General features: G+C 36.9%; 3 protein-coding genes across 3 annotated transcripts; 2 read left to right on the plus strand and 1 right to left on the minus strand.

Moving 5' to 3' along the window:
* Positions 1-223: 223 nt before the first annotated feature.
* LOC130947699 (probable rRNA-processing protein EBP2 homolog) lies at positions 224-2,699 on the plus strand. The gene is made up of 2 exons (XM_057876400.1): positions 224-463; positions 1,466-2,699. Exon 2 carries the CDS (start codon positions 1,471-1,473, stop codon positions 2,338-2,340), a length of 870 nt encoding a protein of 289 aa, XP_057732383.1. The 5' UTR covers positions 224-463; positions 1,466-1,470; the 3' UTR covers positions 2,341-2,699.
* A 1,364-nt stretch (positions 2,700-4,063) lies between these two features.
* On the minus strand, positions 4,064-7,996 carry LOC130947682 (proteasome subunit beta type-4-like). The gene is made up of 6 exons (XM_057876384.1): positions 7,682-7,996; positions 7,450-7,526; positions 6,767-6,896; positions 6,334-6,493; positions 6,074-6,259; positions 4,064-4,458 (listed from the first exon to the last, which is right to left on the minus strand). The coding sequence occupies exons 1-6, from the start codon at positions 7,723-7,725 to the stop codon at positions 4,345-4,347; spliced, it is 711 nt and encodes a 236-aa protein (XP_057732367.1). The 5' UTR covers positions 7,726-7,996; the 3' UTR covers positions 4,064-4,344.
* Positions 7,997-8,822: 826 nt separating this feature from the next.
* Positions 8,823-10,184, plus strand: LOC130949527 (uncharacterized). Its single transcript, XM_057878217.1, has 2 exons — positions 8,823-9,147; positions 9,388-10,184. The coding sequence occupies exons 1-2, from the start codon at positions 8,823-8,825 to the stop codon at positions 10,182-10,184; spliced, it is 1,122 nt and encodes a 373-aa protein (XP_057734200.1).
* Positions 10,185-14,285: the final 4,101 nt, after the last annotated feature.

Here is a 14,285-nt window from a genome sequence, read left to right on the forward strand (position 1 = left end):
ATATAAAATCCGTTTTATTGATTCATCTAATAATTTATGAATTGAATAAGTAAATCAATAAATTAGTAAGCCAATGAGTAATAGTAGTTCAGATGACATAGTTTCTTCATATTCAATTAAAAAATTGCGAGTTCGAGTCTCTTATATTTTCTTTTGTAAAAAAAAAAAAAAAAGTTGTTTGATGATCACCCATTCAGTTCGAACAACAATTATGTATGAAAGACTATCAAAAATTGTGATACTACAGCCGTCAGCCTGTCGCAAGCCTTTTGTTCCCAAACCCTTTTCTTCCGTTCTCTTAAACCCTAAGCTCGAAACCTACTGCCTCCTCAAGCTTTCTGCTGCTGCTCATCTTCACCCTAAACCTTAATCCCTCCCCTCCTCCTCCTCCTCCTCCTCTCTCTCTCTCTCTCTCTCTCTCTCTCTCTCTCTCTCCTTTCGCGGTTTGAAGTTCGCAGTTCAGGTAGATATATTATATATTTGTTCATTGTTAATATTTGTTTATATATTGTTAATTGTTAATTAGGATTCTGAATATCTACTGTTGAGTTTAAAATTCATATTTGTTAGAACTTAGGAGGCTGCCAAATATTTTTAATTTGAACTGAAATTGAAGGAGATGAAGCTGTGATTTGGTTTCTCCGGTTTTGTTTTCTCATTATGTAATTTTATTATTATTGTTATCAGGGTGGACCAATATTTGTAGCTTCTTTTGTGCCTTCGTGTTGCTCCGAGGTCGTTATGTTATTTAATGTACTGTTGGATACTCTGTTTTGGTGCCTCCTTACCCATAATGGGCAAAGTTTGAGCTTCTTATAATGTAAAATCCAAAAAGGAAGAAAAATGTTATTGCTTGTCACTTGCACAATGCACTGAGTTTCTGATTTTACTTCCCATTTAGAACGAAGTTGTGTTGATTCTGTTTTTTATGTCCTTTTTGGTGACTTACAGTATCCCCTTGAATGTGATTGTTGTTTAAGGCAAAAGGGTATACAGTTTTTAGGTTCTATGTTCCAGTAATTTGAAAATTTCAAGTACCTTAGTTTATTTTTTTTGAAGCATAGTATTGTTTTGTTTCTTATTTTATGTTTTTGGTGATATGAAAAGAAGAGTAGTTTGAATTACCCTATGCCGCTCTGATATTGTATGTGTTATTATAGTTATAGTTGTCCTAAATCATTAATTTGTTAAGCAGAATATGTAGGATTCTTGTCCTCCGTGTTTCCCTAAGTTATGTCTGTTAGCATTTAACTGGTTTGCGTGGCATGTGTATCTCAAGTTATGTTCTGCTTTTGATGCAATACATGCTTCCCTCTTTCTGGGTGCTGGGTGTTTATACCTTGCACAGTCTCCTATTTTCAATGAAGTTCTGTTTAGCCAAAGTGCAAGAACGAAATTGATTGTTATAAATGCTAGACTGCAATATTTTGCTCTAAAATGAAGTTTTCCCCATTTTTTTCTATAGGTTGAATGGAGGAGCATTTGGTAAATGATGATACCACCATTGGTGGTGTAGCTGAAGATCTTAATGAGGAAATGTCTGCATCAGAATCAGAATCTGACGAAGATGTGAAATTAACTGAACCGTCGAAAACTGCAGTTTATAATAGAGATGCTCTGTTGGATAAACTTGGAGATATCAGTTGGCCAGAGAACGTGGGATGGATTCACACACTCTCCATTGATATTGATCAAGAGCAAGAAGTAGATGTCAATGATGACTTAACACGTGAGCTTGCATTTTACAACCAGGCATTTGAGGGAACAAAGCAGGCATATCAGAAACTCCAGTCAATGGGTCTCCCTTTTCTGAGGCCTCCAGATTATTACGCTGAAATGGTGAAGACTGATAACCACATGCAAAAGGTGAAAGGACGTGTACTGGCAGAGAAGCGGAAGATGGAAGAGGCCGAAGAGAGAAGAAAGGCTAGGGAGGCCAAGAGGTTGGCGAAAGAGATTCAAGCCCAGAAGATGAAAGAACGGGCCAAGCAGAAAAAGCAGGACATTGAATCTGTTAAGAAATGGAGGAAACAAAGGCAACAGAGTGGGTTTGCTGACAATAGCAATGATGCGGATTTGGGTTTTGACTTTGAGGATGGGAAGTCATTTGAGAGGTCAAAGGGCAAAAGGCCAGGAGTGTCTCCGGGTGATCGGTCAGGAGGGAAGGGGAAGCAAGCCTTTGGAAAAGGAAAGACACAAAAGAAAAGGGAATTTAGGAATTCCAAATTCGGTTTTGGAGGCAGGAAGGGAATGAAGAAGCAGAACACCGCTGACACGACTTATGATGTTAAGGGATTCAACAAGGGCGAAGGCAAAGGAAATAAGAAGAGAAAGAGGTAAAATACACCCGTTTCTTATATGCTTCTCGAGGGATGGATATTATGGTATGTGCCGATGGTGGTGGTTCCCCTGAAATTTTTATTTACTCTAGTTCTATTTTACTTGAACTCTTTACAAATTCTTAAATATTTACTCCAGTTTTGGTGCTTGGTAGTTCAATGATCTATTACTATATGCTGTCCGTTGCATGGCATGTATTAATTGTAGCTCTTTTTTGACTTGAAGACAGTGTAACTTAGGCGTATATTCGGAGTGATTTATTTACTGTTATTTTCTGGTTTAGTTGTTATATTTGTTTAGCTGGTTCAAATATATTTTGTTGTTTTTGCTCAAAGATCAAATATCTTTTTTATCTTTGACAGCATGCTTGAATTGTTTACAAACTCAACCACATATTGAGTAAAAGTTATAGGAGAAGTACTATTTATCAAATTCAACAGGATATGATAACATTTGATAGAGTTTGATATTTCATTGTATAAGATATTACATTATATACTTAGTTTCATTAAAATAGAGAGTTAACAATAAACTTGGTTTTTCAATTTTCATTTCAATAAATTGATCTATCAGTTTTTAAAATGGTTAGTTAGTCATTCAATTTTAAAATGTGAATTGAGCTAGTTCCTCCTCTGTGCCAGTTGCGAAGTTAACGATGTTAATGGATAACTGATGTAAAACATGATGTCAAATGCATCTTTAGTCATTGAAAATTTTCTGGCGAGCTCCTTGCAGCATTAGCAACAAGGATGGATAGGACAGTTGTCGGTTCTTTCTTGCACAATCTCCATTGTCATCTATGGCTCTCTCAACGCTTGCACAATCTCCATTGTAGGCCACTACTTTGCTCCCTCTTGTAATGCTAGCTTGGGTTTTATGTAAACAAACAACTCCATTAGTCCGAAGTCTAGCTTTTCACTCCACGATGGTATCTATCATCGTTTCGTTTCAAAATGTTTTCCTTCACTTTGTGTGAAGAGTAACTATTAATTATTGCCAAATCCAAGCAAGGTTCTTAGTTACTCACAAATTGTTGCTCGTCAACAGTCACCAACAACATTAGTGATTTCATCACGCAAAGGAAAGGACAAGAATTTGAAATGTCTTGTGTTGATTCTATCATAGAAGAGTGAAAAGCTAGACTTTAGCCTAACATGGTTGTTTCTAACTCGAAACTAACTAGCCACGGAAATGGATGTGGTCACCGCCAAATGCTAGAGGGAAATGACATGGGTATTTGTGTAAAAAATAAAATAATTTCTTTTTTCTTATTCGGTTTTTTAGTGTTTTTTTTTTTCGAAAATGAAAGATTGGGGATTTTGTAACATCTAAAATAGATAGCACTTTCAGTAACAGACAAGCGTGGCTCAAGAACCTATTACCAAAAAAAAGTGTGGTTCAATAACACGCTACCCCTCTATTCAGTATGTGTATAAAGACCATTTCGTAAAATTAAATCTCAAGATTAAAAGACGATTTCTGTAAGTGTATGTTTCCAAAGTATTTCATACAGTTTCTCATTTTTTAACATTCATAGAGTTTTCCATTTTTAAACATTCAAACACAATTTTATTTGGTTGTCCAACCAAGAAGCACACTTTGATCCACAAATCATTTTCTTTTTTTTTTTTTCAAATTCTGTCCTAATTATTCCAACCAGATTGAAAGGAGATACTGTTGCCATTGAACTAGCAAGAACCAAAAACGGTAGGAGCTGAAAATATGCAGAAAGAAAATTGGTCCCCAGATCTTAAGATAATCCATGTTAATTCATTTCAAAGACATGCAATGGGCTGATACTATAACGAAAGAATTCCGATAACTGAGAAATTCTACTGTGAAATTGAGGTCAACTCAAACAACCATTTGAAACTAAAGCTAGCTATGAGCATATCAATTTTCAAAGGCTGATCCGTTTCTTATCCATTTTAACATAATGAAGAGATCTCCCAGGAAACCATTTCATGTCCAACTGATATTAATTTGCTCATTTCACATTTCAAGCTACCATGAACCTTCAGCACCGACAGTTGGATTCTTGAAGGCAGAGAATTCCCAGTAAGTCTTCAATGAGAATGGTGGGAAGAGGGTAGCACCTTCTTCAGTAATTTTGGATATCTGCAAATTTGACATTACATATGTGATAAGTATCATCACACAATAAATAAACCTTTTGTAATTGAAAAAAGAATTTATATACAAAATAAATCCAAAAATCAATGAAAAAAGAAGTTATTCAGTTCAGATTAGGCATTGTAAGAACCACAGTTCACATCCCTGATGGAAAATCATCTAACATTCCTAACTTGGGAGTAAATAAAAATTTGTATATAGTAGTTTCTCTAATAAAGACTTGAAAACATAAAAATAAGAAGCACTCTGATGTAAAAGAAAATGAAATTTTCACATTTTGATCACAAACAAGTTGTTATATTCAACTTATTCAACTTTTAAACATTACCACTCAATGCTATGATAACTTATGAACAACAATATGTTAGGTGTCGTTCTCTTCCAGAAGATCAGGCAATTACCAAACAAAAAAAAGGAAAAAAAAAAAACTTTTGATCCACTTACGTGGTTTCTTAATTGGGTAATGACTAATGAGCTAGTAAACCTATAATAACTCCTGACCAGTTAATTTAAAATCTTGATTTAGTTGCTCAAGATGAAGGAAACTCAAACACAACCCAATATTTTATATCAGATAGTCATTTTTCCTGTCACAATAAGGTTCCAAGTTAAACTTTCATTTCTTAGATTGTGAATCTCTGTATGCCAAGCTAATTTGAGCAGAGCGCACATAAATTATTTTATGCATGCAAAGAAACCTTGGTCATTACTCCTGATTTCCAAGTAAGTTCACATACTTATATTGTTACGTTAACATCTAGAAACCTACTAACTTCTTTGGGATGAGTGGAGATTAGACTACAAGTATCCAAACCTAGGAAGACAAGGTGCATGTAGATAAGAGGCCTAGAGATCATGGTTGTTATTGATAACAGCTTAAAGCTACTAACCAAACTTTCATAACAAGCACTAGACCAGAACCCTATACTTGTCAATAGATTAACCATGTGATCACAGTGCATACTTGTTTAGAGAGTGACTATCATGTGAAAGCTTTAAGTGATAAGAGCCATATAAATGGTTACATCTCAAACATGCTCCCTTACGCAACAGCCTCTTTTGGGCTTGAAATGTGATTATGCATAGGCTTTCTTATTTCTTCTTTGTAGTTTGTCTTTATGCTGAATTTCTTCATTTTGGATATAACAAGGATCAAACTCTAGACCTTTTGGTCATGGAGGCTCTAATACCATGTTTAGAGAGTGATTATCATGTGAAAGCTTAAAGTGATAGGAAGAGGCACATTAATAGTTATATCTCTAACATAACCGAAAAAGGGAATATGGATTATGAAATACTAGGCATAGTGAGCTGCAGAAAATGATCATTCCATTCCAAACACCTACTTTCAAATTCCACACATAACTCCCTATCTATATTATGATGCCTGCTTTACTATTCACAGAAAGAATCCATTCATAGTCCAAAACAAATAGAATCGGGCACTGTATTAAAATGATGAATTTGAAATAGTGAAGGCAAAACCAATAGGAACGTATTCTAGGAAATGGGTGCAGCAGCACCTAGTCCTTGGTCGGGAAGATGTATGGCATATTTTCATAATTTTTTGCCAGAGGCAAGAAGAGGAAAAAGCACACACCTGAATCTTGTTGACAGCAGACCTATCACGATATAAGAGCACACGCATACACTTCTCCAATAGCTTGACTCCCTCTTCAAAGGTTAAATTTTCATGCCATTCATCACGTAGAATTGGCCTTGCAAGATGATTCCCAAGCCCTGTGGCTACATGATTGTCTTCAAAATTAATGCCAATCATGTTGACCTGGATATGATTCACAAAAAGGAATAAGCATGCGGGTAACTCACAGTGATAAAAATAAAGATAAACCATCGTACCATGCCAAGGTACTTCTGCCCATTTTTCACACCACCCAGTACAAGTGCATTCCACAATGGGTTGAACTTGTTACGTCTATTATACATCACACGAGTTAAATAGTTATGCACTTCCTTAGGTCCCAGGGAGTTTCCGTCATCCCACATGTTGTCATAAAGGCTGCAGGGGTAAAAGGTCAAAATCAACTGTTACATGGGAAAATTAAAACATGTAACATAGAAAAGAGGAGAAAATGCAGATATACTCTTTAACTCGATGTTTGAAACATAATATAGAATATAAACACCATAAACATCAAAGAAAAGCATCTAAGATTATTTTACCTAAACAGATCCTTTTCTGCTTCATTTTCAAATAGCAAATGCACATTTATGCAACAAAATATGCGCTTATTTAAGTAATGATATAAATACATAAATACAAAGTGCTTACATAAGCTCATCAAGGTAGCGTAGAATCTCCTGAAAGTCACTTATTTCCCCACTAGCACCAAGAAGAGAATGTTTCCCAATAGGCTTCAAACGATCAATACTTTTGTACCGTAAGGTAGAGCCATATGAACCTATTAATGTACTGATAATTGAAATGAGATGCAGACTGAGGCCAATACTAACATAAAACAACACATTCGCAACATAGAACAGATCACAACTGCCAAACCAGAACATGTAAAAAATATCATCACATATCATTGTTCCCAGCAAAAAACCTTTTCAAAAGCACTGTGAATGCCCGTGGAAATCAGATTCAGATGCCACTGATACGGCATTCTTTGGGTGCTGGGTATAAAGATAAACAACATACATATAACCACAATATCTAAGAATACGTAGCACCAAATAATCACCACTAAGTCACTAACTACCAGACAAAAGTTCAATAGCCAACAACAAAATGCACATCTTTATTTCAACAAGCACATTTTTTTATTTATTTTTTTTTTCTAGAGAAACGAAAAGAAGAAACTTTTACTTGACCATAATATTATCATAAAATTTTTCAGCTGGAAAACATATAATAGTTAACTGAAACCAAATTCAAATACACTCACCCCGATTTCTAACGATAACCCCCTCCCACAAAAAAATCAATTTAAATATTTGACAGAATCTTACCTCCCATGTCAGCAGCCATAAGAATCCCATTTTTGTATTTGAGAGCAACCACAGAGGTTCCAGTTACATAGGGATACCTAACAAGTGAAATCAAAATTTCAGGGTCAACAATAATCCATCCATTTTGTACGCGAAAGCGAACGGGGACAGATACATTGAAACGAAAAATCGAATTGGAGCATTGAAATTTGAAGAAAAAGGAATGAAGATTGATGGAGTAGAGAGAACTTACAGAGTTCGCTGTGTATCAGAGACTGAGTCCGAGTTAGAGGCCATCGTAGTGAGCAAGAAAACAATTGCAAGCAAGAGAGAAAGGTAAAGAGTAAAGCATGTAAAGGTCTTACGGAGGGGGAGCAAACAACGGCGTCGTTTATAGAGTTTATTTTTCGTTTCTTTTTTTGTTCACTAAACGGATTTTCGATTTGGCCGTTGCTACCGTGCTGAAGCCCTTATTTTTCAGCAGTTGATAAACTGCGCTGGCGGCATCATTTAGTGGACACGTATACGCACAGACAAAAGCTGTTCCGCTGCAGTAGAGACCTGGAAGGACTTAGGAGGCAGAAGAAAAAAAATAACTAACATTAGGAGTAACCTAAGGGCTCTTTTTTTTTTTTTATATTGAAAACCTGTGTGTGTTATGCTTCGTTATGGACACTAAGGTGCAATACAGGTATTTATTTTAATCTTAGAATAGACAAATTGGATCGTCCGATTTTTTTGATATGAATTTTTAGTGTTATAAATCGGATGGTCCGATTTGTATGGAGAAAAAATTTCGAATTTTGGATATTAAAATCGGACCGTCCGATTTTAGTGGATTTTAATTTTTTTTATCATGCAAAATGCAAATCGGACCGTCCGAATTTAGTATAATATGAATATTTCAACGGTCCAAATACAAATTAGGTAGTACGATTCCTTTTGTTTATAAGTGTATATATATATCTGTGTGCCATCCGAGTTTCCAAATCTCTTCTTTTCTTTCGAGTTGTTCTTCTTCTTCCTGGAGCTGTTCTAGTTCTTTCTTTAGTCTTTAGGTGTATTTCCATTGTTTCAGTTGAGTATTAAAAAATTAAGAGTGGAAAATTTTTAGTAATGTGAGTGAGAAATATGGATGATAGAGCCTCTTAAAAGTATATTATTTTGGTCAGATTTTGTTACAAACATCTGAAGGAGTGAAATTTGTCTGTGAAAATCCATTAGATATTGTTATTCCGTTCATAATCTCATTCGAGGAACTAAAAGGTGTGATTTGTGAGAAGATAGATCCTGCGGAAGCAAGAAAAATATCATGCATTTTATACAGGTATCTTATACCGGTATTTGGCAGATTCGTTCAATTTCAAACCAGATATATAACTGATGAAGCGAGCATGCAAGAGATGTTTTCAGTGTATATGGAAAGTCGCGCTCAGATGCCGTTCATTGAGTTGTATATTGAGTTTGAGCAATCTGAGGCCGACCGAAATATCGAACGAGAAGATTACAATAGTGATAGTGAAGAAGAGTTTGAAAGCAATTACGAAGTTGTTGGTCAAGAGGGAGATAAAGTTCAAGGTGACGGCACTTGGGAGGCAAGTGTGACGGACGTGGCAAATGCGTTGGCGAACGACCATCCGTTTGAGGAACCATCTTTCATGCGAGCGTTGGATTTGGAAGCCATGCATGCTCCGGAGTTTCCTGAATATATGAATGCAGGTACGTAATGTAAAATTGAGATAATTACTTGATGTAAAATTTATTTATGTTAGTATAACTGTAGTGAGTAACGATTCTTTATGTTAATATTAAACCATATATTAACATGGTAGATATCGATTTGACATATGAAGATTTATTTATGTTAGTATGAAATTTTTGGTATGATTGAGTTACAAGTTATATATAGATTTGACTTTTAATTTCAGTTATGAAATATTTGTTTATAAAATTTTTAAGGTACGACTGTTTTTGTGGCAGAAATTTCTATTGTCGCAGATGGTGAATTTCCTGTTGGAATGGAATTCAGTTCCAAGGAAGCTGTTATTATGGCGATGAAAGATTATACTATTCGAAGAGGTGTAGACTATAGAGTGTATGAGTCGGAGCCGCTAACCTTTTACGCCAAGTGTATGCAGTATGGATCAGGTTGTGATTGGCTTATCAGGGTTAGCATGATCAGCAAAAAGTACTGTTGGGTTATAAGGAGGTATAATGGTAGTCACACTTGTAATAGAGCAACCATATCACAGGATCATTCGAAGCTGGATTCGAACACTATTGCAGAAGCGATAAAGCCGTTGGTTGAGGCTGACCCCTCGATAAAGGTGAAATCAGTTATTGCGGAAGTGCAGTCAAAGTTCAATTACACCATCAGCTATCGAAAAGCATGGTTGGCTAAGCAAAAGGCAGTGGAAAAAAAATTTGGATGTTGGGAAGCATCGTACGAAACTTTGCCCATATGGTTTGAGGCAATGTGTCATAAGGATCCATCAGCATTCGTCTATTTTGAGACTATGCCTGCATATCAAGGTGATGACTTGGTTATTGATATCCGGGTGTTGTCTCGAGTCTTCTGGAGTTACTATCCATCTATTAGAGCATTCAGACATTGTAAACCCATTGTCCAGGTAGATGGGACCCACTTGTACGAAAAGTATAAGAGTTGTCTGTTGGTTGCAGTTTCACAGGATGGTAACAACAATATTGTCCCAATTGCATTTGCTATTGTGGAGGGAGAGACTTCTGATGCATGACACTTCTTTCTTAGTAACCTGCGACAACATGTGGTTACTCGAGATGGTGTGGGATTGATCTCTAACCGACACGAATCCATCAATGCAGCTGTGGCCCGCAGTAAGGGAGCTTGGTGGCCTCCTAAAGCCTTCCACATATTTTGCATCAGGCATATAAGAATTCATCGACCACCTTCACTCCTACTAGAGTCTCCAGATACTACCCCTCCAGAAGTTACTGAGGGGGTGCGGCATGGAAACCTTGCATCCAAGGAATACCTACCCGCCATAATATCAGGCTGATGGCTAGTATGTGACCGGCTAGAATCTGCAGTCATGAACCCAAGTAATTGGCTAAATGAAGCCCCCTCTCATGTGTCAAACTGTGGAGAACCCCAGTACTACTGATGTAAAGGCATAGACGGAGTAAACAATGTCTGAGGTACATATGAATTCGAGGACTGTGGTTGTTCTTCTGGAGGTTGAGGTTGGGGTGGTGGTGACTGTGGCTCATCATTCTCCTGCTCTTGGGTGTCATTCTCCTACTCTTGGGGGTCATCCTCTCTAACTGGATTACCCTCATCATTCTCTTGCACCACAAGATCCGACAAGTTCAGGTGGTTGCCATATTTTTTACGGTACCAATGCATGTAAATCTCTAAAGGATGCTGTGGAGGCACTGGATTCTCAGTAAGAATGTGATTATACCTATTTGTCCACTGCATCACCCAAAATGAATGAGTTGGGGCTGTGGCCCAGTCAAGATTCTTAGGACTAGTAAGGACCTCCCCGTGTGCCGGATCCATACTCCGTTCCTGATGAGGGACTACCTGAATGAAACCAAATTGTCGCATAATCTGATCGGTTGCATGCCACTCAATGCATTCAAATGATACTAATGGCACCATAGTGCTCCACACAACTGAGTCCATGTAGATTTCTGGAGGAATTGTGTTTGGCTCAATGCGATCAATGGCATAGGCCTGCCACACAAACTGCACACAACAAAAGAAATAAATAATTACTAAACATCCAACATTTAGACTATAATTTCGTACATATACTCCTTTATTCAAAACAAACGTGGCTTTCCTGAAGATCATCAAATGCCTTCCTAAAGTGAGCAAGACTAAGATATCTATAGCGTCCACCTCCACAGTCCTAGTTACGCCACCTAATATAATTTATCTCATTAACACAATTCAATGCTAACTATGAATGTACGATGTAAGTCAATAATGTTACCTGTTTGCAAGTGAAAAACTGTGGGGCTCCCTAGGAACCGGTGCAAGATGTGGTAGACGGAGCCAAGCCCAACCTAGCAACAGCGGACCATCAATTTTTTTGTAGTCAAAATGAGAAGCCCTGCATAACGACCTGTACAGGTGTGCTAGGCATGCCGAACCCCAACTATACTGTTCGATACTGCCAAAATCACGAAGCAAAGGCAGAAACTTTCAGTGCACACCTATCCCAGACTTGTCTCCAAATAATATCGTACCAAATAACAACATAATGTGGCACTTCACGTACCTCTGAATACTGTCTTCATCAATGCACTGAATACACTCCTTTAAATTCCGAAGCCATACCAACTTTATAAAGCTTGCTCTACAGTCTGACTTACTCGGCACAGCTCCAAAATGGTGCAAACACTCAGCTTCTAAGACTTCATGGCTACTCAAAGTCACTCATGTCACTGGCATACCGTTGGTTGGAAGACCGAGAATCAAAGCCACATCTTTTAGTGTCACAACACACTCACCAACTGGAAGGTGAAAAGTGTGTGTGTCCGGATGTCACCTCTCAACAAGAGCATTTACTAAGCCTTTCTGACATTGAACTATTCTAATTTGAGAAACATAATAAAAATTAGTAAACAGTAAATGCTCCTCTAGAGCATGATTATATCTATCCGAAGACAACAGATGATTACATATCAAATTTCGTGAATTCTACAAAAACATAACAAATTATTAGTAAATTAATAGTCAATATAAAAGGCTCTAATTCTCTAATAATAGTAACTAATTTACTATACTAACACTAATTTAGTAACTAACATGCATGCGCATATATAGAAACAACTAACTTAGTAATTATTTAACTATCATTATTAAAAACATTTCGATCGAACTAATTCCCTAATAGTAGTAGCTAATTAAATTTTTATAATAATGCTAATTCAACACTTTACATCAAAATTATTAATAATTATTAATAATTCTAACTTTTTAATCTAACTCCAACATACTGTTACGTAAATATTTGACTAAATTTCTTGTTACATAATTATTTATTTACATATTCATAGTTGAACGAATAATAATAATTCTTAGATCACCAACATTTATAATTACTAACTAACTATTAATAACAACTAATAATTAAATAAATCTAATTCTTATTCAATTAATAACATTTCACCTATTATTAAATCCTCAACTACAACAATATATTTACATTATATCAATTTAAATATCCAACAATAAATAAAAATATGAAATTACCATAACAAAATATATCAATAACATATATCATATATTATACAAAATCTAATTCTTAACCATAATTCTCAAAATTATTAGAAGAAATAATTAGACTAGCCGTAAACACATAATCTATAAAATTATTATACCAAGATAAAAAATTTGTCCTAAATTTGTCCTAGTAAAGATGAAGAAGCAGAGAAGAAATGGTGAAACTTAAAATGCAGGAAGGAAAAATGACTTTTAAAGGAGAGTGGGACTTCAAGAAGGAGATAGTCACGCATGGAGGGGGCACCGCTGCTGGAGAGACTGCATGCTCGACACCTGGCCTGCAACCAACAAATCGAACGGTCCGATTTACTCCCCTCTAATCGAACCATCCGATTACTCACCCTAAATCCGAACCGTCCGATTTTAGTTATGCTGATACCACACTCCAGTATTGCACCCATGTACCCCATAATGATATCTCACACCATTCCTAGCTCCATAACAAAAATAAAAAGCGTAACCGCGGCTCCTAAGCATTGACATGAGTACTATTCAAAGTATATTGATAATATTAAAACTTTTACTAATGTTATATTAAATAAAAAATATTTATTTGGTGAGAGTGATTATAATCAAATACTCGAGTCACAAAAAAATATTGCAAGTGACAAGTTGTGATCATAGATGAGGTCGAACATTATTGTTGGGGATAAGTATTGTTTTCATCCCTAACGTTGAGGGTCAGAATTGAAATTGTCCCTATCGTAATTTTTTACTTAAAATCATCTTTAACATTTTTTTCGTATTAAAATCGTCCTTTTAATTTTATCTGGACAAAAATATCCTCCACCACTACCGCACCTTTACCAGCACCAGCATCAGCACCACCAAGAATAACAATATCAAGCACAAAGCAAAAATAGATGCAGAAGCAGAAATTCAACAAATTAAGGAATAAAAAATTTAACAAATCAACACAAATTCAACAAATTCAATAACTAAATCAACACAAATAGAAATAGAAACAGAAGCAGAAGCTCAAGCACAAAGCCAAATCAACTCAAGCAAAAACACAAATTCAACATGAAGCAGAAGCAAAAAAAGAAGAAGTAGATGTAGAAGCCAAAGCGACGGCAGAGCGACGGCAGCTGGGCAGATCGGTGGTGGCTGGAGCATGCATGAACGACAGCGACGCACTCCACGGCTGGGTAGATCGACAGCTCAGGCTCCCCTTCCCGCCGACGCATTCCACGGTGGTGGCAGAAGCATGCATGAACGGCGGCCACGTCTTCATTTGTTCGCAGTTCTGGCGGCAGCTCGTAGACAGACCAGCGACGATGCAGGTGTTGGATGGTGGCGGCAGCTATGGTAGCGGCCTCCTCCCCTCCACTGGTGCTCCCTCTCTCTTTCTCAAATATCTTCTCTCGCTGCTCGTGCTCGGTAGCGAAGAACCCAAAAGTGGCGACGATGGCAAGGAGCGACGGTGGAGACCTGCGGTAAAGGCGGAGACCCGCGGTGAAGGCGATGGCCTCCTCCCCTCCCTCCTTCGCGTTTGCTTTCCCCCCACCCCAACAAAAACGCGTTTCCTTCCCTCCCCCTCCCCCAAAACACGTTCTACTATTTTTTATTTTTTTTAAATTCT

This window comes from Arachis stenosperma, chromosome 9, assembly GCF_014773155.1.
Source record: "Arachis stenosperma cultivar V10309 chromosome 9, arast.V10309.gnm1.PFL2, whole genome shotgun sequence".
Lineage (NCBI taxonomy): Eukaryota > Viridiplantae > Streptophyta > Magnoliopsida > Fabales > Fabaceae > Arachis > Arachis stenosperma.

What these genes read in the sequence shown, in the direction of transcription:
- LOC130947699 (XM_057876400.1), top strand. Translation starts at nt 1,471, where the DNA reads ATGGAGGAGCATTTGGTAAATGATGATACCACCATTGGTGGTGTAGCT.
- LOC130947682 (XM_057876384.1), bottom strand. Translation starts at nt 7,725, where the DNA reads ATGGCCTCTAACTCGGACTCAGTCTCTGATACACAGCGAACTCT. An exon ending in TCTGATACACAGCGAACTCT is followed by an intron (nt 7,527 to 7,681) that starts GTAAGTTCTCTC and finishes TTCACTTGTTAG; the next exon opens with GTATCCCTATGTAACTGGAA. An exon ending in CTGCTGTCAACAAGATTCAG is followed by an intron (nt 4,459 to 6,073) that starts GTGTGTGCTTTT and finishes TCAAATTTGCAG; the next exon opens with ATATCCAAAATTACTGAAGA.
- LOC130949527 (XM_057878217.1), top strand. Translation starts at nt 8,823, where the DNA reads ATGCAAGAGATGTTTTCAGTGTATATGGAAAGTCGCGCTCAGATGCCG. An exon ending in TCCTGAATATATGAATGCAG is followed by an intron (nt 9,148 to 9,387) that starts GTACGTAATGTA and finishes AAAATTTTTAAG; the next exon opens with GTACGACTGTTTTTGTGGCA.